Source organism: Lonchura striata, chromosome 3 (genome assembly GCF_050655825.1).
Source record: "Lonchura striata isolate lonStrDom1 chromosome 3, ASM5065582v1, whole genome shotgun sequence".
In the NCBI taxonomy this organism is placed as follows: domain Eukaryota; kingdom Metazoa; phylum Chordata; class Aves; order Passeriformes; family Estrildidae; genus Lonchura; species Lonchura striata.
Genome location: NC_140705.1, coordinates 65210869 through 65232941, shown reverse-complemented (window position 1 = coordinate 65232941; position 22073 = coordinate 65210869). Strand labels below are relative to the sequence as shown.

The following is a 22073-nucleotide window of genomic DNA, read 5'->3' as shown; positions in this document are numbered from 1 at the left end:
TGTTTTGAGGCATTCCACAGCACTGAAATTCCCCATCTCTAGGTGACGCTTGCAAGCAAACTACACTCTTGGTGCACTGCAAAGACACTCCGTGTTAGGAAAACAGGGAGCTGACCAGAGACTCGCTTGCCCTGAGCCAGTCCTCCAGGCACACCATCTTTCCAGGAGGGAGGTCTTCTAGATCTGTTCCTGGTTCAGTCTCAGAGCAGCATGGGGAAGTAGGAGTCCCACACACCATACCGTGGAGTAGGTGGGGGAATGGATCTCATGCCACCTACACATTGCACGGTGTGCAATAAATAAAGTGGGTGGATTAAATGTCATAGATACATACCACTCCTAAACTCTTATCTGTCTGCACTGGTATCTGTGCCAGCTGCTTCTCCACCTACCTAGAGGCCTTTTGGTTACGGAAACCCACAACTCACAACGATATTTTACTTCTGTAGAGATACATTGCTTACGCCCACAGTGAAACCAAGTACCAAAGAGTGACCTGCTCTCTTGGGGGAGCAGTCCAGTTTTGTGTGATTTACTGAGATCTGGAAGTTGAATTAAACACAAGGAATCGATTACTTGTTTTTTTAGTAGGATACAAATTACCTGGAAATGGCAACCAGTCACTCCTGCTCTCCTCTACTGTCTCTGTTGGGAGCTTGCAGGGTTTGCCAAAATGTGAGTCCAGGTCCAGATATGGGGTCTGTGGTAGTACCATGCACTTAGCAGCATGATATTCCTTATCTTCTTTTTTGCTAATATCCCTGTTGGGAATCTTACACAGATAAAAATAGGCTACAGTGTCTGCTTCTCCTTCCCAATGATTTGCAGACAGATACTTGCCAAGTGTCTAGTGACTCATTTATTTGGGAAAAAAAAACACCACAACAATGCAATCTGCAAACCCACACTTTTCCCACTCCCATATAAGAAGCATTTTTAACAGTCACTCAGACCTTGTCAGACCTTGTCAGAACAGATATTAGCAACCTGCCCCCCTTTTTGTCTAAAGAGTGATGAATACAAGCCCAGGAGCCAAATTTCTTTTGGTAGCCACTTAGTCCATGCAAAATGTACCTGGCACCAGTCTGGAGACCCAAGTTATTGAGCAGAGGTTGGGTGGAGAGGCATGGGCTGGGCTGGTGGAGCTGCCAACACTCTGTCCTTGACAGAAGGATGGAGACTAAATCTCAAGTGTGCTTTGCTGCTCTGTGGTTCTGGTCCAGCCATCCATCTCCCAGTGAAAAATTACTTTAGATGTTTATTTCAGCAGCTTGTGCAACATTGCACTGGGTGCTCTGGAGGTGAGTAAGTGCTGTTTTTCTCTGAGGATATTTTTGTGGTTGAATACACTTGGTCAGGAGAACTTTTACTAAGACATAGACAAAAAAGATTTTGAAAACAAAAATAAAAAGGGATAAGAAAAAAATAAAACCACTGTGAACAAAGAGACCAAACTTTTGGCACTTACCACAGAATGAAATGTCACTGTCTGTACTCCTGCATTGCAGTAGTTGTAGGTGGACTGACTCCTCAGACATGGGCTCTTGCAAGGCTAGATCCAACCAAAGGAGTCACAAGTCTATTCACAAGTGTAAAGACAAGAAAAAAAACAATCTAGATTTTCTATGTTTAGTGCCACTTGTTTCTGAAAATCCCAGCAGCACTACAAAAAAGCATCTTGCTGAGGCACAGAGCAGTTCAGGAGACACAAAAAGCCACAGTGTTTGTGAGTTGCAGAGCAGAAGTCAGGAGTCCCAGTACTTTGCTGTATCCAGAAGCAGTACAGGTAGGACACAAAAAGGGGGGATCAATGGCTATCATTTATAGCTGTCAAGAAAGCATATTGCAATTTCCCTGATGGGATAAGCAGACATCTCAAAGACAATTTTCAGAGAAGGGCTGGTGTTTTCCTATGTCCTTGGGAAGCAAAATTTCCTGTCATTTCCCATTGAATTCACTTCTACAACTTGTCTACCTGAACGCATAGTTACAGTGCTTCAGAATTTTATTAAGAAGCCAAAAAGCTGGGGGTTTTTACTGAAGCAAAAATCCTCCATCCCTCCATCATCTCACCTTCATGATGCAATTTAATCAATACCTACCTCCATTTAAATATCCCACCATCTCTTATTCATGATGCTGAAAATTCCTGGAACAATGACTATTTCCTATTCAAGAAACAAAAAATTTAAAATTGTGGCAGTCTCTTTTTAAATAATAAATAGAAAATATTTATTTTACAGCATTTTCAAGATCATTTTGACAAAAAGGCAGTTTTCATCAAGCATTTGACAGACCAAAAGAAAGAACTTCTACAGAAAGCTTCATAGCTCATACAGCTGCATACACAAGGTGAGCTCTTGCTCTTTAGATATATTTATGTATGTGTATGTTTCCAGTTTTAACAATTACAACTAAAAGCTAATATACTGAATTTCAAGAAAACTCCTACCCATGATATAATTACATTGCAATAATAAAATCAGTGCTTAATATGTTCAAAACAGACAGATATGAAAACAGTATAGTACCTTGCCACATTACCATCTCCTCATCTGTACAAATCTGCTATATTTCTTTTTCTTATCTCTCTCAAGTCTTCAAAGACTGGCTTCTTAGTATCAGCTCTGTGCTACTGACAATATAAGTTTTTGGAAACAGCACAGCAGATATTTTACTACAATTATTAGAAGATAGAATTCATTGCCAGTGCAGTGATCAGCAAAGAAGATACAGCATTTTTCTCGCTGCTTTAAGGAGTAATCAGCACTTTAAATAAAAGAAACAGCAACAAAAAACAATCCCCCTAAAAGCACCAAGCAAAACAAAAAATCAACTAACTAACCCTTAGGTGTCTTCAGTTCATTATAGAGGCATCAATATACTGACAAAAATGTGTCTTTGGGCAAAGTTCATGCTTTCCACATCAGGATGATGATAGCAATTGGCCACAAGTAATATTGAATATTATATATTATAATATAATATATATATTATAATATTCACAAACATTCTGAAAAGAGGATGAGAAAAAAAGACTCTCTAGACTCTCTCTGGTTTTGAATATAAGCCAAACCTGCCAATACCAATACTGCATAATTAGGGAAAAACTTTGGATCTTCAGAGAGGATTGATAACAATCAGGACTTCTTAAAATTCAAATGAAAAGAAAGAAAAATAGTAGAATTATGATTAATTCAGAAAAACTCTGGTAGAATATTCAAAAGAAGCATGGTTAAAATTAGGGTTTGCAACTATATTAACAGGAAGAGGTTCCTTTAAAATATTTTTGAAATAAACTGTGGAACTGTGGGACAGATCATCATCCTCAGCTGAATTCAGCAGCACAAGCAAAAATCATGGCAGCTAAAATCCTGATCTGTGTATGTATAATAAGCACATTTATAAATAGGGTAATCATCATTATAATTAAGTTCAGGCTACAAGAAGTAGACCTGGACTTTTATCATGCCAGTCATTAGGGAGCTTTGGATTAGGCCCATCTCTAGGAAACACATGAGAGATAGAGGAGGAGGAGGAGGAATTAATGACAGAATACAAGTGCTTGGAAGTGACCTTTAAGCTATATTGTATATTAAACACAATAAGTGAAAGCATAAGGAAAGAACATGCAACTGAACATCATAAAGGGTTTAAAAGAACTGTCAATAGCAAAACCTGGCAATTTATGCACACATTAAGCACTGATGAAATTTCCTGTCGTGGCATGATTTTATTTTAAATTATCTGAAGCAGTGAAATAATTGGATTACTTTTCCTGTCTCTCATGTGCGAGAGTTCTAAAACAGACCTTTATCTTTTTTAATTTTTTTTCTGGTTAACCACACTTAACTGCAAAACATGTAAAATAACAAGTTCTCAATGCACTGGTTATTAATATCATATGTCTACTTCATAAAATATCTGCAAAACAAAGCACCCTGTTATAAGGGTAACAACTCTCTCAGCTTGTATATGAAAAAAGGATGTGTTAGCACAGCATACAAACCTTCAAAGATCTATTGAATATTTGTACCAACGCGATATAAAAACATGATTTAAACATAAAAATATTCATAGTATAGAAGACAATCTTCCAGTGCTAGTTATTGGACATTACTCTTCACACACACCGTACCCACGCATACAATTACACAAACGTACACTCACTCTCCTGCCTGGAGGCTCCATAACCCCCAGTGTGGAATTGCCTTTCTTCCAGACTAACAGTTGTTGCTCTAAGTAAACAGCTATTTCTCAATGCATTTGATTCCAAAGTAACACAAAGGAATGATACAATGGCATGGCAAAATACGTTATTTTATGAAAAGGTAGTCATTGATTATTGTTCTGCTACAGGAAATGTTGCGTAACAGTTTAGCCACATGGTTTTCAACCTTATACAAAAGGGCAGTTTTTCTAAGTCCTTATCATATTACAAGTTCTATGGCAAGGCTTTCTTCAGAAACCTCTTGAGTCTTAACTTGATCATATTTCTTGCTCTGTTCACAATCAGCATTAAAAGAAGCCCAAATCCCCCAAAACGCAGCCTAGTATGAAGAACAAATCATTCAGATAGAAGTCAGTAAGAGCCATGTGCTTTCACATTATCTCATCTCCTCTCCCCAAAATAAAGTTCCACAGTTATGCCACCTGTAGAAACCAGGAAAAAATGTTTATGCATATATGTCCCATATACAAGTAGCTTTTTTCCCCTGCACCACACTCTGCCCTTCCAGGTCCTGGGTGTGTTACTCCCATAGCAGACAGACAGCAGTCATGAGGTGTGCTAATGACTTCTCCAGGTCACTCTTCCCAGAGTCCTTTTCAAGCATTGCCAAGAGAGGGTGTGACTAAGTGTGATTATATTGTTTTTCCTGCGTGGTTTGTTGTTTGTCTTTTTTTTTTTTTTTTGGCTATAGAAGATGTTCCTTTAGTTTGTGCTTTGTTATGGTTTCCTAACATTTTCCCAAAGTACAGTATTTTTATTTTTAATAGATAGAGAATCTTGAGCCCTCAGAATGGATTTTTTATTTTCTTTTTCTTTCATTTTAGTTATTTAAGTGCAGGATGAATTTTTTGCCCTGTCATTTGTCACTGTTCTCTGCTCTCTCTCCCATGGCCCTGGGAGGCTTGTCTCCACAAGTCCTCCCAGTGGGCAGCTGCCGAAGTCCTTCCTATCGTGTCTCTTGCAGCATCTACAGGGTGGACGAGCTTTGCTTATAATCCCTCAGGATGACAGAGGCATAGGTCACATCTGGGGGTGTGCAGAGCACCGACTCTGACACAGGGGAGCTGGGCACGGAGCTGCCCGAAGCCACCGAATCCCGGAAAGGGGACGGGGGCGTCAGCGCCGGAGAGTCTTCTAGAGTCAGTTTGCTGGTTGCCAGTTCCTCGTCCTCCTCCTCCTCTGTGCTCTTTTCATACACATATCCCTGAATGAGCTTCACCTTCTCACTCTCGGCTTCCTCAGCCGGGGGAGACAGGGGCTCCTCGCTGAAGGCAGCCACCTGCAAAGGCTGCAGGGACGGCTGCTGGGGTGGCGGGGGTGGGCAGGGGGGCCGCACGCCATTCCCTGAGCCGGGAGCGGGGAGGACAGAGTTGAAGTCGGGGATGCCGGCGGCAAACTTGTTGACCGCTCCTTGGAGCTGGTCCATGAGAGACTGTGGCTGCAGGGGCAGGGTCTTGGGGGACTGCTCAGGCAAGAAGAGCTGGGTTTCCTCCACCGTGGCCTGCAACGGGGGGGTCGTTGCCACCCGCCTGTGCACCACCATGGAAGGACTGCTGGACTGGTTGAGGTGAACGGGCTCTCTGTCTTCTTCCTCCACCACATTGTACAGAGTCTTAGTGCTGATGTCAGTAAAAGTCAGACTTTGGCCGTGGTAGTCTTTAGTGAGGGGTTTGATCACCGCTGTCTGATTGCACCCTGTCTCCTGGTTCTTCACATGCACTGAGAGTCTGTGCCACGTATGTTCCCCCTTTGGATCTTGTCTTCCACCTGGTTCAGACCATGACACAGACTTTCCATTAGAACTATGAATAAAATAAAGATGGTTTATTTGCATTTACATTACGAAGACACAGGCAGTATAACAAACAACCCTACAAAAATACTGATTGCTTTGTCTCATTAGTAAGCCTCCCCCCTCGAGTTTTTCATGTCCTCCCAGAAATACTACATGAGAAAACAACACTATGATTCTCATCCAAAAGTGATGTTGGTTATCCATCCTACAGCCAACCTGGAAAGGCTAGTCTGCGGGAAGGGCTCTGGGAGAGCCATCTGTGGTTTGAGGACTTGAGCTGTCATTTAGTATCTAGGTTTGCTCACCATTTTGCAGTGGGGAAGAAAAAAATACAGGAAAAAAGTCACAGGAAAAGATTTAATTAAGCCTGATTTGCAGTTTATAGGAAATATTTTCAAGCTGTTGGAAGAAAAGCAATCCACAATCATAGCCTTTGGCCAACTGGGTAGAGAGATAAATTGTTGCTAACCACTCCTTTCCCTTTTATTCCTTCTTCCCTTTAGAAACAGATTAGCTAACAGAGAAATGAAGGACTCCCTGGGCCTCTATCAGGTGGGAGGTAAATGCACTTCTTCCCGGGTGACTGTTATTTACAAACCAAGCTAAAATTCTGGGACAGAAAACAGTTGGTTTGTGTGGGAGGAGGAACAAGCAGCAGCATGACCGTGGTGAGTCAAACCCTCTGACTCCTCACACGGGCTGGGTCCCACCAAAACTCTGGGCAGTTTGGCTGAGTGAGGATCTGAGGGTCAGGTCCGACTCTGAGGAGCTGCAGGGTTTTGCATTTCCCTGTACCCTTGAAGGGAGCAGCACTCAAAGCTGAGTGGCAGCTTGTGAGCAGCTGATGGGACAGGGAGCTGAGCAGTGCTTTAGACGACCAAGGAACTGTTTAATTGCAGGTCACGCAGTAGAGATGGTTCACAAATTCTAAAATACATCATCTGGGTGAAAACCAGAGAGAGAGAAATTCAGAGATGATTTATTCAAAGCAGCCTTATCTCAGGGTTTCATCCCTCAGGGACCAGAAGCAAACAAAGGATTACATTTCAGACCCTGAGCCTGCTGTGCAGATGGGAGACAAAGTGAGTGGGAGGCTGGCACATCAGCCTCACCTCCCGCTACTGCACACACTGGAGGAGATCTCTTCCCCTACAGTATTGCAGTGTGGTTCTAAGCATTTTGCTTTCCTTGCTCAGACTCTCATGGTTCTCTTTTTAAGGAGTAAATAATTGCCACTTGAATTTTATTAAAAAAAAAACATATTGACTGACTTTGTCATAGCTAGAAAAGACTGGTACAAAACATATAGCGTTGTAAATCTGTCAAAACAGAAAAAAAAATATACATGACAATGTGTCATTTTTCTGTCAAGCAGTAAGTACTCCTGGAGGGAAAAAAAAAATTATTTTAGGTGGATCCAAGCTGGGAAGCTCATCTCCAACTCCAGACTCCAAATGCTGGGCCTGTGACTCACCACCTCTGTGGGAACTGGGGCACATGAAAGGACCAATCTAAAAAATTCATAACTTCCCAAAGCATGTAGTTGGAGCTGTTTTGATTTAGAGCTTTAACCTAAGAGACAAGAAAGCCACATTCCCAAGTGAAGAAGGAAACCTCTATATTATAGTGATCAATGAAAAGATAAGAATGAAGGTTTAGAAACATTCCTGTTTTGATCAAATGAACTATGGTATGACTTTTTTTTTTTTAATGTGCTATAAAGATAAGCAAATGAGTGTAACTCTTTGGTGTGAAAGATTTTTAAAGTAATGTTTAACATGCCAAGAACTGAAAACTCTTCACACAGAAACACATTTGGTCTACTTTAACTTCAAAACAAGTCTCTTCTTGTAGAGAGGAAAATAAGTCAAGTGCTCTTCTATTTTGCTGATGCTGTAGCTTACAATTACTGCAAAGGGCTTTTCTAAAATATGTTATGATTATCTGCTTCCTTTTGTGCTAAGTCCACTGCTGCATCATTTCTTCATATCTAGTTCTGGTGCATCACCTCACTTTTGAATCCCCCTCATACCATCTGTTTTTTCTGTATCTTATTTTATTTCCAAGATTTTGTATTTTACATCAAAGACAAACAGAGCTATTTTAAGGAGCTCACTATCTCTAAGTCTTACTCCTATTTAGTTCATTTCCCTCTCCCTCACTCTCAAATTCTGCTCCTACTTCTTTCTTCTGTAGCACTTTCCATAGTCTCAAGTTAATGGCCATGCTTAAGCTGTGCTGGGACTGCAACGTCCAAATGTGAGCAAATTATTTCATCAGGATTTTTCTGGAGCAACTTGCTCGTCAGGGAGAGCTGGTCCTGCTTGCTTCTGCTTGCCAGACCTTACTCCTTATGGCTCCAATGGCCTCATGATAAAGAGCTTTAGGGCTGCATTGGCTCTCTGTGGGACTTGACAAGATCCATGGATTATTGTTCCAGCTCTTTCCCTCTACTTGCTCTTCTTGCTATGTCCAGGCACTGCTAGCCTGCTAAGGAGTTACATTTTGAGATGGAGCCCCAAGACTGTCATAGAAATACCTGGGCTCTGTCTTGCTGGATGGCTGGCAGGTGGTCACACCGAGTTTGACACTTTCAGGAAGAATTCATCATTAAAATGAAAGAACACTTGCTAGAACAAAGAGCAGTCATCTTGAATATCATTAATTGCCATTTAGACAAAAAGCAAAGATGAGTCTGTAAAAGCTCAGACCTGAACTGAGTCTCAGTGAGAGAAGGAGTTGTCTCACTTGTGCAAAACAACTATGACAATCTTGACTGTGTGGTCACCACTGGCTAAGTGATTGCCATTTTCTCTTTTGAAGGAAACACCCATTGGAGAAGGTCAAGATCAAAATAATCTGCCTGGGGTAATGGGAGAAGGGATGGTTTTCCACATGAAGGCAAGAGAGGGTACCAAGCCAGGTCAGTTGGGGTATTGAAAACCTGATGTTCAATTGCACAGTGACGAGATGACACCAAGTGGTCGTTTCTTTGTTTTATCAGTAGGATGATTACCCAGTTCATGTCCACCACGTGTTTATTTATCTTCCCTCTGTCCTTTCTCCTGTGAATTTCTCATAGGATTTAGACTTCACACTTTCTGCACAGAGGTGAACTTCTTGAAATCTCAAGGGATCTTAAGGTTTGTACTTGTGTATACTCAGTGTAACACTCCATGTACTATTTCTCCAAACCCTCCCATCTAGTCTATATATTCAGGCAGATTTCTGGATATCCTATCAGCACAAAGGGTGGGTTTGCTTTTGCTTCTAGGCAAGAACATACTTTGAATTTAGATGCCTTTTCTCTATTTTCACCATAGCTTTATCTATGTGTTTTGTATTTCCGGGGAAATAGAAGTAAACATATTTTTGGTGTGAGTTTTTATTAGTTTAATGAGCAGAGATTTTGCTATTTTTGGTAATTCAAAATTCTGCTTCTAATATATGCATTGCTCTTTGTAACATACTCTCTGCATGACTCTGGGGAACTTTCAGCTTTCTTTCTTTATTATAGACACTAAACAACATGGAAAACAACTTCAGATCCTAATAGTTACTTCCTGAAATTCTTTAAAAAAACTGATGCACCCACGCCTGAGACTATGGTTCAAAAAGGTTAAAAATGCCTGGCCAACAGTAGGACATGCCTATAACTTGTTAGATAGCTCACTGTTCATTGTTAAGTATCTCCAGATGACCAAATCTGGTCCCTCCTTGTGACCAAGAGTTCCCCAGACCCAACTCCTGTTTCAGGCCAAGAACAGAGTCCTGCTCTTGCCAGTTCCAGGAGGATCTTAACTTTCTGGCTTCCTTGGAGCAGTGTCAAGTCTGAGTTTTCCACAACAGCTGTCTCCTCTCCATGCTGCAGGATTCTGAAGATGAACTCACGTTAGATGTTAGATAGAGGTTTCTTTACATCTCAGAGGCTGGATGCTTCTGAGGTGAAAAATTATTGTCCCTTGGTCTAAGGTAAGTTAGTCTGTGTAACTCTGGTCTTTTCACCAGCAAAGTTATAACCTGAGATCAAGAGAGCATAGAGAATTAAATAACCTTTGAGTCCTGTGTACCTGAAACCTTTTTTTTTTTTTTTTTTGTTGTTTTTTGGGGTTTTTTTGTTTTTTTTTTTTTTTTTTTTTTTTTGTTTTTGTTTTTTTTTTTGCTTTGAACATTTTATGCATAACAATCCCTAATTGATAGCACATGAAATAGTTAAGCAGAGTTGCATGTGTTCTGATGAGGTTAATTACAGGAAGCCACAGGTTGGAAAATGGCTTCAGATGTAGTCAGGCAAAATGCTTGAGAAAGAGCCCTTTCTGTTAAAATAGATCTGTTGAAAGTTCATCCCATTTTGTCCTTTCAGGGTGCCAGAATGGTGGTCTGCAATCTTCTCCAAGTGGCCATCAGCTGAGGATGGATCTTTAGTTCATTGATTAAGATTCTTAATCTTGCTGAGATGAATGATGCAGTCATTTGAGCCAGCTTGGTGGTGTTAGAAAAGACACAGAGCACAGATTTAATATATAAGGCTGGTTTTTTTTGTTTGGTTGGTTTTTTGTTGTTTTTTTTTTTTTTTTTTTTATGCAACAATGACAATTAACCAGAGGAAGAGGTTATAGGAGAAATAATAAATATTACCTGTCTTTCATTGCCAGTCACTGTAGTAACTGAAATCCCACAGCCCGTAAGAAGCACTGGTATAACCTGGCAGTCCCTTTTCAGGAAAAATTAAGTCCAAAACGAACCCTGAACTGTCTTTACCAGCAATCAGAGGAGGTCAGTGTCAGGTACTGCCCAGTCACCAAATGCTGCTCCTCCCTTCAGAGAGCCCAGTTACAGCCACTGGCAGCTGGCTCTGGAGCACAGCACATGCAGAGCTGTCCCTGAACACTGACACTGAGATGAGCAGCCTTTGGAGGCACTGGGACACAGAGCAAAAAGAAGTGCCCTGTTCAAAAGCTGTGCATTGGACAAAACCTTTCTCATCCCCACAGAGGATGACATACATCCTGATGTATGCCATCCTACGGAAGCCAGAGGAGGAATTTCTGCCGTGCCCACAGAGAGGCAGTCAGTAAACCACAAACTTTCTCCAACCCTACAGTCACATACGTGGCAATGAGCCTGACTAAAGCTCTGTCCCACTGCTGCCTCTGTTCCCAGGGCCTAAGCTGACAAGCTAAAAATTTAAAGCTAATATCTGCACTGCAGCACAGAGCAGGTGCTTTGCTGGTATCCCCAAGATCTCTTCTGTTACTGTCTCCGTTTCAGTAAGGCCACTGGGGGCATAAAATTTGATTAAGGGAGTGAGCAAATTTTAATCCAGGGTAGTGATACCTCCCTGCACTGAGCAGCTGCTCCTCTCAGAGCTGCCACAGCCAGCCCTGATGCTCATTAGCAAAGCAAAACTTCTAGAACACTGGTTCTAGGGACTCATCTCTTAAACCTGGGCTGGTAAAATTTCTCTGCACTCTCTCCTGAGTGAGGGAGCCATCATCAACCATAGTCCCTATCTGGTATGTGGTCAGGATTTTTGCCTCATATAATCACCTAAATGAAAGAAAAATCATAAACAAATTTCAGCTTTAGTTCATTTACACTATAGTCTCTACCTTGGTGACAAGAGGAACTTAAAACTGTTCTCACAGCATGGCTCCAATGCTTTTGTGAGTGTTGTATAATTAGAGCAATGTTTAACCTCCCACTTGTGTTTCTGGAAATTTAAACTACTTAACTAACTTTTCCTTGTTGGTCCTTTCCTCCCTTCCTTCCCCTCCGCCTTTTTTTTTTTTTTGGACAAAAGTGCCTTGGGCATTGGACACAATATTCTATGTAAATTAGAGCACTACTTTAAATGTATGATGAAAACTGCTGCAAAAAATATAGGAAAACATAATGCTGTCTTACTGTCTTGTCAGGGCAGAACCTGATGATACTTAGAGGTGCTGTGAGTGAGCTCAAGTCCAGAGCTGCCTTTCCAACTCTCTGTCTGGTCACTGGTTTATGTAAAATAAATGTAACATTTTCATTTCTCTCATAAGTTACTCTAATGCAGAAGTTAAGCATTACTTTATCTGAGTTGCACATAGGCTTTCTAATGAATATTGACCCTATTGATAACTGGGATATTTTTCTCTTTTTTTAAATTGAAATTTTAATATTATACAGTCTGTAATGTGGATGTAGTAGCTATGCCTAGGCTGAGTGCCCTGTGATGAGATCCTGGTTTCCATCCACAGGGTCTCCAGGTTGGGATCAGATCCCTGGGCAGGATCAGAGGTTGGCAGCCCCACTCACCTCTCTGCTCTGGCCGCCCAGACGGGGAAAGCTGGAACCGGGACTGGGATCACTCGCTTTATGTTTGTGCTAGCATAGAAATGGGTTGCTGCTAGGCTCATATCTGGCCCATGGGGTAGGGAATTACTTCCAAATCCAACAGCTCAGCTGTAGCCAAATATCCCAAAATAAGTAGATTTATTCACTTTGAGACATAACAATATTTTTTATGTGAATTTGGGGAGACTGGGGGGTTATGAGAGAAATGGTCAGTGCATTGCTTCAGTGTAGTTGAAGTTTCACAACTTCAGCATGTATCATAAATCTAACATACCTAGCTCAACAGAGGTGTGAGAATATTACACTGACAATGTGTATGGAAGGTCTGACTACTCATGATCATTACTACTAGAAATTTGTAATCTCATATGAATTACAGAAGCTGTGTCATATTTCAGTCATCCAATATTAGTGAAAAAATTTGCTTCACCTGTGTGTTCATTAGGTATTTTGAAAAAAAAATGAAATACCTACTAAAGTGTTGCTTTGAGAAAACAATCTAATAGATAATACGAAGTTCAGGATAACAAACAATTTGTCAGAAATAGCAAGAAAATTCATCCAGTGTTCAAGAAATGAAGATGAGAAACCTGCAAATCAAAGTGAAATTAAAAAGTTCTCTTAGTAGTGAACAGCTTTTGAATCTATTTTATTCTTCTTAACAAGAAAATCCACTGAAGATTCAGAATTAATTCATCCTATTGAATATTTTTTTCATTTTTTAAGGATAATAAAGTTAATTAATGGGAAAACATGGTGTAAATCATCATAGGTCCTCTGGTATCAACAGAGAAGCTCATTTGTGTAATCTGAAGGTGTATTTAATGCTGCAAATTCAAATTAATGTTTATGACAGTGCAGCCAATGCCAATGCCTGAGCTGAAGCATTTATTCTTGCAGGCTCAGAAGGGAGCACAGCTGATAGAACCTGAAAGCTTAAAAGTACAATGTTTTGAGCAAAGGAACCTGGAAAGCTTAGGAACATATGAAGAAAACGTTAGAATTAAATTAATTTACAAAAAGTGTAGGTGGGTGCAGCTAAGGCAAAATAGTCTGTAGGACTGGGAGGCTGTGAAGATCAACAACCTTCAAAAAACATTGCATCAAAAGAAATACCATGGAGCTGCTGTTGAATAGAAACACTAATTAATGAACTTTGAATAGAATAAAACCACAAAAATTGCCCATGAATTCTGTATTCCCCACTCAAAAGCACCACACCATGGTGCAGAGATCAGTAGGTCTTTCTTATGAATGCAGTTTAATAGTAATTAGGACAGTTGGAGGTTTTTCCTTGCTTTCTGTAATCCTCTGTGGTTCTGATGGAAAATTATTTGGGCCACAATGTTTTTTACCAAAAAGATATTGACAAGCTGAAAGCTGTACAGTGAACAGCAATAATAAAACACAGGGGACATAGGACAGATTGCATGAGATATAACTAAAATATCTTAATACATTCTGTTTGTTTTTCAAGCATCTCAAAGGCATTAGCACCAAGTCAGAAAGGTATTTCACATGGCATAGAGATGTCTAACTGAGACCTCAAAATGAAGCTTAAAAAAAGGGCCAAATTATACTTCATGACCAGAATATTTCCTAGTCAATAGCTGTATCAGAGAAGAAGCAAAATCCTTATGAACATAAAAGCCTGTTGCCCTGGATATTTCCCAAAAAGTGTGCAACCCTTGCAGGGGTAGTGGTCAATGAGACCCTTCTTCCACAATAACTTGTCAGATTATCTGGTATACTTGAGAATAAATCCCAAGAGTTTAAATAGGGCTTAAAGAGCCATCAGACTTGCCTTAACATGCCAGCATTTTGAGTGCTTAACCCTGTAGCAAACTTAGCCAAGTTGCCACAGGAAGCTTAGTCATGAGGCCTCGTTTGTAATGTACAGCTCTCCCTGATGTGCTGCAGTAGATAAAGCAGCCTGTAAAGCCTGTGGGTTTTTTGGGTGTATGTGAAAGTTTCCATGGTAATGAATGTGCGGCTTCAGAAGAAAAGAGCCCTGAAACTCCAAGCTGATGCTTCTGGGGTTTTTTAATATGATACTAAAATGTTATGATTCTATATTTTGATGATTCTGCATTTCTAACCATCTCCAGCACTGTACAGAGAATGGAGATGAACATTGGTGAAAAAAAATGATGCTAAAGACAATTTCAAGAGTCTGCATCTACTTGCTTGCAGGTGGGAGCTGAGGGAAACCATAGCATGTGTGGTGATTTATAGCATGTTGGAGTGGTAAAGCAGGGCTTCTAAGGAAAACCTGGATTTACAAACTGCTGGAGTGCTGGTGAATGAGACTGAGACCAGATGGTGGTGATGGGCAGTTGGTTATACAATGGACAATTGCCTACTGCTCAAACTGGGCTGTGTGGCCACAGGAAGCTCAGGTTGCTGATGGAGCACGTGCCCTTCCCTGAGCCACAGTGCAACTCTGCCAGGCCTCTGGACACATCAGCTCTGGCTGGAAGGAGGGAGAAGCCTGAGGGGCAGACACAGGCAGAGAAGCCAAAATAGCAAGCTTCATGCTCAGCAGATCTGAAAACCTCCCCTGCTTCTTGAAGCTGTTCTTATCTGGGCAGCCACCACAAGCATTTTCGGACATGTTGACGGGTTGGAGGCACACCAGAGGTGTTTCTCGGGAGCTCATGTGGATAAGGATTTTTTTTCCAAACTGAAAAAAATATTCTAAGCATGGTCATGCTAAAAGCAGGAGGTTCAGCTTTCCCTGTGCTCAGGAGTTTCACAGCTTGTGCCCATGCTTTTCTGATTAGAATCTGTTATTGCATTTGCTTTTGCCTCCTAATAGTATGCCTGTGTTGGACTCCCATTTGAATTTCCAGACAGACAATTGGTGATCTGTACCTTGATAATTTTCAGCGCTTGTTCCAGTTCAGAAAAAAGGGGCATATTGTTCTGACTGGAGCATAGTAACAAATAGGTTGTACTGCTCCTTACACTGCCTGTGTTCAATTTGCCTTTTAGGGTGCCAAAACTGGTTGCTGCACAAGTGCCGTAAAACCCCTAATGTATGATGCATTTTGTGGATTTCTTCTGATCTGCAAATCAGAGAGGCAGGTTGGATTGAATGAACATCGTTGCCATATGCCCACAAATTACATAGACTCTCAGAGACACACATAGAACTAAAACGCTTTGCACTACTCAGAGCAGTGCAACAGCATCTCTGGTTGCAGTGAGCAGCACTGCCCAAAATGCTGTGTCAGTGGATCACAAGGATTTTTCCACCGAGTCACTGCACAATCTTCCCTGGGGCAGGGAGCAAGACTGTTACACATCTGCTGCTTATCAGATGGAAATGAGCACAGATCTGGAAGAAATGAGGTGAAGTCTTTTGGTTTTTGCAACAGCTTGCTTGTTTTCTCCACTGTGTTTGTGTTTGCTCAGAGAGGACAGAATTTGCACTTCTTGCTTCTGAAGAGCTGAACTTCACTATTGTTTGCTGAATGCAGAACTATGCAGAATCTGAACATCTTTCAGAAAATACAACAGAAAAAAAGATTCACTGCTGTTATTTTGAGATGCTGTTTGTTCCTACACCAAATCCTGCTGGTTTTATTTACATGTGCCTTTTTGTGATTTCACTGTTTTCTGCAAATCCCACTGAATAAATGTTTTCTGTGCTCCCTCAGCTGGGTCTGCAGCCACAGTTTAATAACAAGCATGGGTTAGCAAGGGCTGTGCACAGCAGAGGTGTCTTGCCATATAAAGCACACAGGATAATGTCATCTCTATGCAAAATTTAAAAAAGGAGAAAAATGTTGGCTAAATGGAAAAAGAAGATAAAATTAGTACAAGAAAGAGGACAAATTTGCAAAGTTGTAGGCATTTAGAAATAAAAAATGTAAAAGCTGCAAAAAAGTTATTCAGTGTCCTCTTAATCACATCCGGACAATATTTAAAGTACTGTGTGAAACAAGGGGACATAAGCAAATTTCCCATCTTTAATGGCATGCACCACATTTGTCCCATCATTAGACATGATAAACCAATGAGAAAAAGAAAGCAAGGGGTAAAACCACTCTTTGTCATGCAGCTTCTCTTACACATTCACTGCAGGGATTTTTCAAAGCTGCACATGTGCCGACGGACACTGGCTGGTGGGCGAGAACTCTGGCTGCCTCTTCCTGAAGATTGAAAAGAAAAAGACACCCAGTGAGTGGCTATACACATGTGCACACATGGTGGCTATACCACTCAATAGGTGCCTGTCCCTGACCTATGTCTGTGGGCTTTCCCATCTTTCATTCTCTTATCACCTGAAATTCCACATAGATTTCTCCTTGGCTCCAGCACAATACTGGTTAAAATTGATTTTCACGATGTTCATTCTGCTTCCTGTGCTGAGCCTTGATGCACTTTACATACCAGATGGCAAGGGCTGCTGTGCATCTAGCTGTCAGAGGAACTTCGCCCCTGGTATTCTCAACATAGGATAAAATGATGAAAAAAGGAGCATGTGCCCCTCACATCTTATTTACAAAATTATCACCAAAATTTTTTGCTGGTGGATTTTTTAATATATACTCAGCTGCTGTTTTTTTCTTTGTCTCTCTTCCCCTAATGTTTTTATAAATACTTCTTTTACTTTTGGAGCTCTGAATGAATAGTCACTAGCTTGCATTATATGTGATTTCACTACTGTGCTTCTTTTTTTTTTTTTAAAGGAAGCATTGGATTTATTGAGGTAGACACAAAATTAATAGTCTCCTAAGCACTCTATCTGCAAAGGTAATTCAATACAGAATTGCAGATTGCAGTTTGGGCTGTTAATATAGGATGATTTCCATTTAATTTCTCTTTTCTTCCTTGCCCTGTCAAGCAGATGCAAAATCTCATTTGTCTTCCCCAGTATCAATAAAATAATATACACACAAGCGCGTGCTTTGACAAAAATCTCATGTATTTTTGCACATGGAATGTATCACTGAATTTCTGAAAAAAAAAAAATAAAATCATCATTGTATTGCAAATAAAATGCAAATTGAAATTCAGCATTTCTCCCCATCAAACAGTCATAGTGCATGCTTGCCAGACTTCTGTGTACCTCCAAATGACAGATTCATGGATGGTGTGTGCATGTGCTACATACTCAGCACATGAGCTGAACAAGCCATTCCTCTCACCACGTACTAAAGCACAGGAGCACAGCATGATGTACACAGAACACATGCATACCCATTTGGGAGCAGTAGATGCCTTGAGATGACTTCTGAACTATTATGAATAAAACACAAATAAGACATTCTGCTGAACAATTTTGCCAACCTGATTACTTTGAAGCCTCTAGAAAAATTAAATTCATTACCAGGTATAATGAGATCACTGAGATTTGAAAATTTAAAAGTGATCATGACTAGGAACTTAGCTAGCATGCTCTCTCCTCTACCTTATTAAAGTCACAGGATTATTAGGCGTCTGATTAGACAGAATATTCAGCATTTCTACAGTCTTCCATTTTTCTTAATCAATTGAGAGAATAAGAGCTTTCTACTTCCTGCGCTTTTTATTCAGTCACAGGAGCTAATTTTACAAAACAAGTAGCAACACACAGTTGATTATCTGAGAGAAAAACCTAGAGCTAAAATGTATTTCACACACATGCAGTGTTGTACACTCAACAGAGGGCACACAGCCACAGGCAGCCCTGCTTAGGACCATGGAAAAGGTGGAAGACTTTTGTTTCAGAACATGGCTTGGCTAGGTCAACAGGCTTTAGCAGCTGTCATTCCTCAGCCATTTGCTGTCACTTATGGGTTACTTAGCTGCACCCCCTTTGTACTTCTTATTCTTATATATCCCTGTAGAGAGTTCAGAGCAGTTTGCTCTCCAAGCTTTGGACATTTGTTGGTCTTGATAAGAAATCCTCCTAAGTGGAAGGAAGAAAGAAGCCTGCTTCCTCAAGCAGTTCAAAATGCCTCAAAACTCGTTCAAAATACAGCAAACTCTTTTACTGTGATTGCAGCTGGGCTCCTCAGCCAAAATCAGACACAAATGTTACATCTGAGAGAGTACGCAACCCCCAGATGCCTGGCCAGGTTTGCATTCTGGAGGAGGTTGTTGTTGTTGTTAAAGTGCTGCCAAGATCCATCAAAGCAGTGGTCTGCCTTTTGATCAAGGTCAAGGGTGATCCCCACATGGTGATGCACAGCATACATAGCAGAAATCACCTAAATCGCAGGGTTCATGCTTCAGTAGAATTTGAATTTATGGTGAAATTTAGATTTATAGTATGGGAAATGTAGTACAAGTGTTGGTAGTATTTCAGTGAATAATTTTTCAATTATCAAATCAATGTCAACTGTGTAAATAATAATAAACACTTTTGATGCATTGAATATGAAGTATCTTCATAGGCTTTCTTTTATCTTCCTAGTAGTGTGCACTAATACTGCAGAGCTGTGATTCAGAATTAATGCCCAGATCTCTATACCTTTATCTTTTTCTTTTATGTTTAATGATGGCAATGTATCCCTGCTTCTTCCTTCTAGCTTTGCAGGCACTTCACATACATTTCTCTGGTTATAAAACATTAGATACTGCCCATCTTTACCATATGAGGATTAATGAGTCATTTTGAGGGCAGTCTTCTCAAGGGCAATTCCTGCTGAGCAGTTATTTGTATCCTGAGCCCAGAGGCAGGATGGATCTTCTGTGCATTTGAACAAAGAGCTGGCATACCACCATGAAAGTGTCTGTGTTGCTTTATAAGGAACCCCTGGGTGTAATAACAGGGAGTCTAGCAGAGGAAGCAGGGTAGCGGTGCAGAGGGTTCCTGAAAGAAGTGGCTTAATTGCTTTACTTTATGTTCTTTGAAGCAGAAAAATGCTTCTGGCTAGTCATTCAGAACAGAGTAGGTAACAAGCCTGTTGAAATTCACACTGAGGAATATAAAGTATCATAGGGAAGAGTCACTCTTGTCACCAGTTTTCCTCTTAAGTGTAAATGAATCATCCCATGAGGCAAACAGCTGTGTCAGGATTATAGGAAGTGTAAATTCCTATCTGCAATGTTTTATATCTGTACAGCTGTGAAACTAGAAACATTCACCTTCTGCTCTGGAATTATTCTCTCTGCTCAAACTCCCAAAACAGAAGGAATCTATCTGGTGCTGAGGTGCAGTACATTGTGCTACTTATCATTTGAAGTCATGGTCAGAGATCCGCCTCCCTAGATGTACTTCAAGCTGTAAAAAATCTTTCTAATTCCCCGAGTGAAAAAGTTATAGAATAGCATATCACCAGAATTTGTACAATCTCATTTGAAACAACTGACTATCAACAATATTAGGAAAAAAGTAAAGTGGGGAGGATATTCAAGGGAAGTTAACTGATAGCCCTGAATAAACTCCTCATTTTTAAGAACTTACATGTAACCCCTAGCTCTGCACTCTCAAGGAATATCTCAGCAACACCAGGAACTTTGTGGCCTGCATTTCACCTTCTCAGTGCTGCAGCAATCTGCAAGGTGACTGGGAAGGTAAGCAGACCGCATGTGCAGAACCAGACCACTAAAGTGTTCAACTAAACTCTCATCCCAGAGCCTCATGCCTCTCCAGTTCTAGCATCTTCCTAGGAAGAAGCATGTTCCTCTTCAGATGTTTGTCTCTTTGAAAGGTCAGGTTTTATGTACAGTTGTCATGACTGGATCAAAAGATATCTACATAAAAAGAAGCAAGGCCATGTCCTTTTCCTCAAGGATGAGGAGCTGAATTTTCAATGCCTTTCATATGAGCTAGGACCTGATAGCTAGGACCAAGATAATATATGAAGTTGGGAAGAAGGACAGATTATTGGTACAATTAAATTTTTTAAAATTTAATTTTTAAAGTCCTGAATCCAGCCTAAGTGATGTCTGGAAATAATTGCTCTGGGTTTTAAATTAATTATGTTAATCAATGGCACAGCAACAAGTTTTGGAGAGAAATTAAAGAACCATGGCGCAAAGAGAAGTACAAGTCTACAGGGTTATTCACCCTCACCTATCAGAGTGAGGCATATGGATAATTATCACCCACAGAGGACTGAGAAGTAGGAGGAATTTCATGGCACACCCTTTCTGTTGAGGTGTGAGCATCTGCTGAAGAGGACAGAAGGGTCAAGGTCATGAAGGAGAACATAATCCCAGAAGAATGCCCATAAAGACCTGGCACTGAGCTGGATAGTGAAGATGGAGCAAAGGCTGTGTGTACTTCAGGTCACCCAGGGCAGCAGGAGCCAGCTGTGTGCTGGGGGAGTGCTCTGGCCCTCCCCAGTTGCTCCCTTCTGCTGCTCCACCTTCTTCTCTGTGTCAGCACAACTCTTGGTGCAATTATTCAATCATCTGGCAGGGAACAACAGAGACAACTAATCTGGGTCACATTATGCCAGAAAAAGAAAGGAAAGAAAAAAAAAAAACTCAAATTTTCCAATTTGAGTTCACAGCGTGGCTGTCCAGGTTCTTGTCCCTTCATAGGCAAAGTGATGGCATGGGATAAAGGAAGGCTTTGAGTGTCAGTTCTGGCTTAGGGCAGCTTAAAGCATTTGTGGATTTACAGGCTATGATAGCCCAAAGTAGCTGCAGGAAAAATCTCTTGGCTGTCTGGGATGGTGGCAGGAGAGATTTTTGAGATAACTTATGTAACACTAAGGATTAAGAAATATGTATAGCCTTATGTTTCAGAGGATATGGGAAAGTAAAGGAAAAGGGAGTGCTCAGTGGCTGGGGAGCACAGAGATGCCTAGGGCTGCACTTTGTGCTCCCCCAGAGCCTGTAGTGCCCAGGTGCATGAGCTGGGACTGCACACCCACGCAGTCCCGTGCTCCACGCCGCTGAGCACACGACTGAACGAAGCTGCCAGGTGGGCACGAGCGCTGCAGCTCAGCGGGGCTGGTGCCACCCACGCGCCCCAAGGGCTCGCGGGGCACCGCCGGCGGGTGGCTGCGCTGCCAGCGCTGCACTTTCAGGTGTAGCTCCCTGTCAGCCCTTGTCCATCTGAGGTAGATAATTCCACTGTAGGAGTTTCCATGGCCTGTGGGATTTGCTTTGATTGGTTGTTTCCTGGGTGTGTTGGCTATCTGGTTAGTCAACTTGTCTGGGGGGCTTTGAGATGCAAAAATACGTGAAATATTAAATAAGTCCCAATTTCTAGACAATCCTTTCTCTGGGAAGGCAAGGCTTGCAAGCCAGTCAGTGCAGGCTGAGTGGAACCACCTGAAGATTTGGGTTGTGCCACAAAAATAAATGGCCAGAAGATAATACCAAAAAAACCAGATCAATTCCATTCAAGTAGAGGGGAAAAGTAACAAGAACTCTTAAGTAAGAAAGTGTGAAGATTCCTGGCTTTAATACACCAAAGATGAGGAAAGATTAATAGTGTTGTGTAAAGAGAAGGACAATCTACCAACTAGAAGGTGGCTTGTAGGTGGTTATTTAAATTGAACCTGTGATTCCCTGGGGCTGATCAGAGTGAAATTGCAAACACCAGCAAACAATTTACTAGTGAGGAGTTGCTATAATCAGATCAAGGGGCACTTGTTTTGATAGCGTTTATGATCAGCTGTGACATCTCTGGCTGTGGTGCTGCAGCACAGCTGTGCTAAACTAATAATTTGCTGCTGAAGGGGACAACTTTCACCCCCTGTTCCCCAAATCATAGGCATCAGGGACAGTTTCTCTGGTGCTGACATTAGTGTTTATATG

At 41.2% G+C, this 22073-nt stretch overlaps 1 protein-coding gene across 4 annotated transcripts in view; it reads right to left on the bottom strand.

The window, feature by feature from the left end:
* Positions 1–835: 835 nt before the first annotated feature.
* GRM1 (glutamate metabotropic receptor 1) overlaps positions 836–22073 on the bottom strand; it is a 183348-nt gene continuing 162110 nt past the window's right edge. The window contains exons 9-10 of one of the 4 annotated variants that reach the window (XM_021527017.4): positions 16439–16519; positions 5860–5998 (exon numbers count right to left, since the gene is read on the bottom strand). In XM_021527017.4, coding sequence (XP_021382692.2) covers positions 16459–16519 — 61 coding nt within the window. In that variant the 3' untranslated portion in view covers positions 5860–5998; positions 16439–16458. Of the gene's footprint in view, positions 6034–13378; positions 16520–22073 lie in introns of those variants that run through there. The other 3 variants (XM_085575362.1, XM_021527014.4, XM_021527016.4) reach the window with 3 other exon arrangements.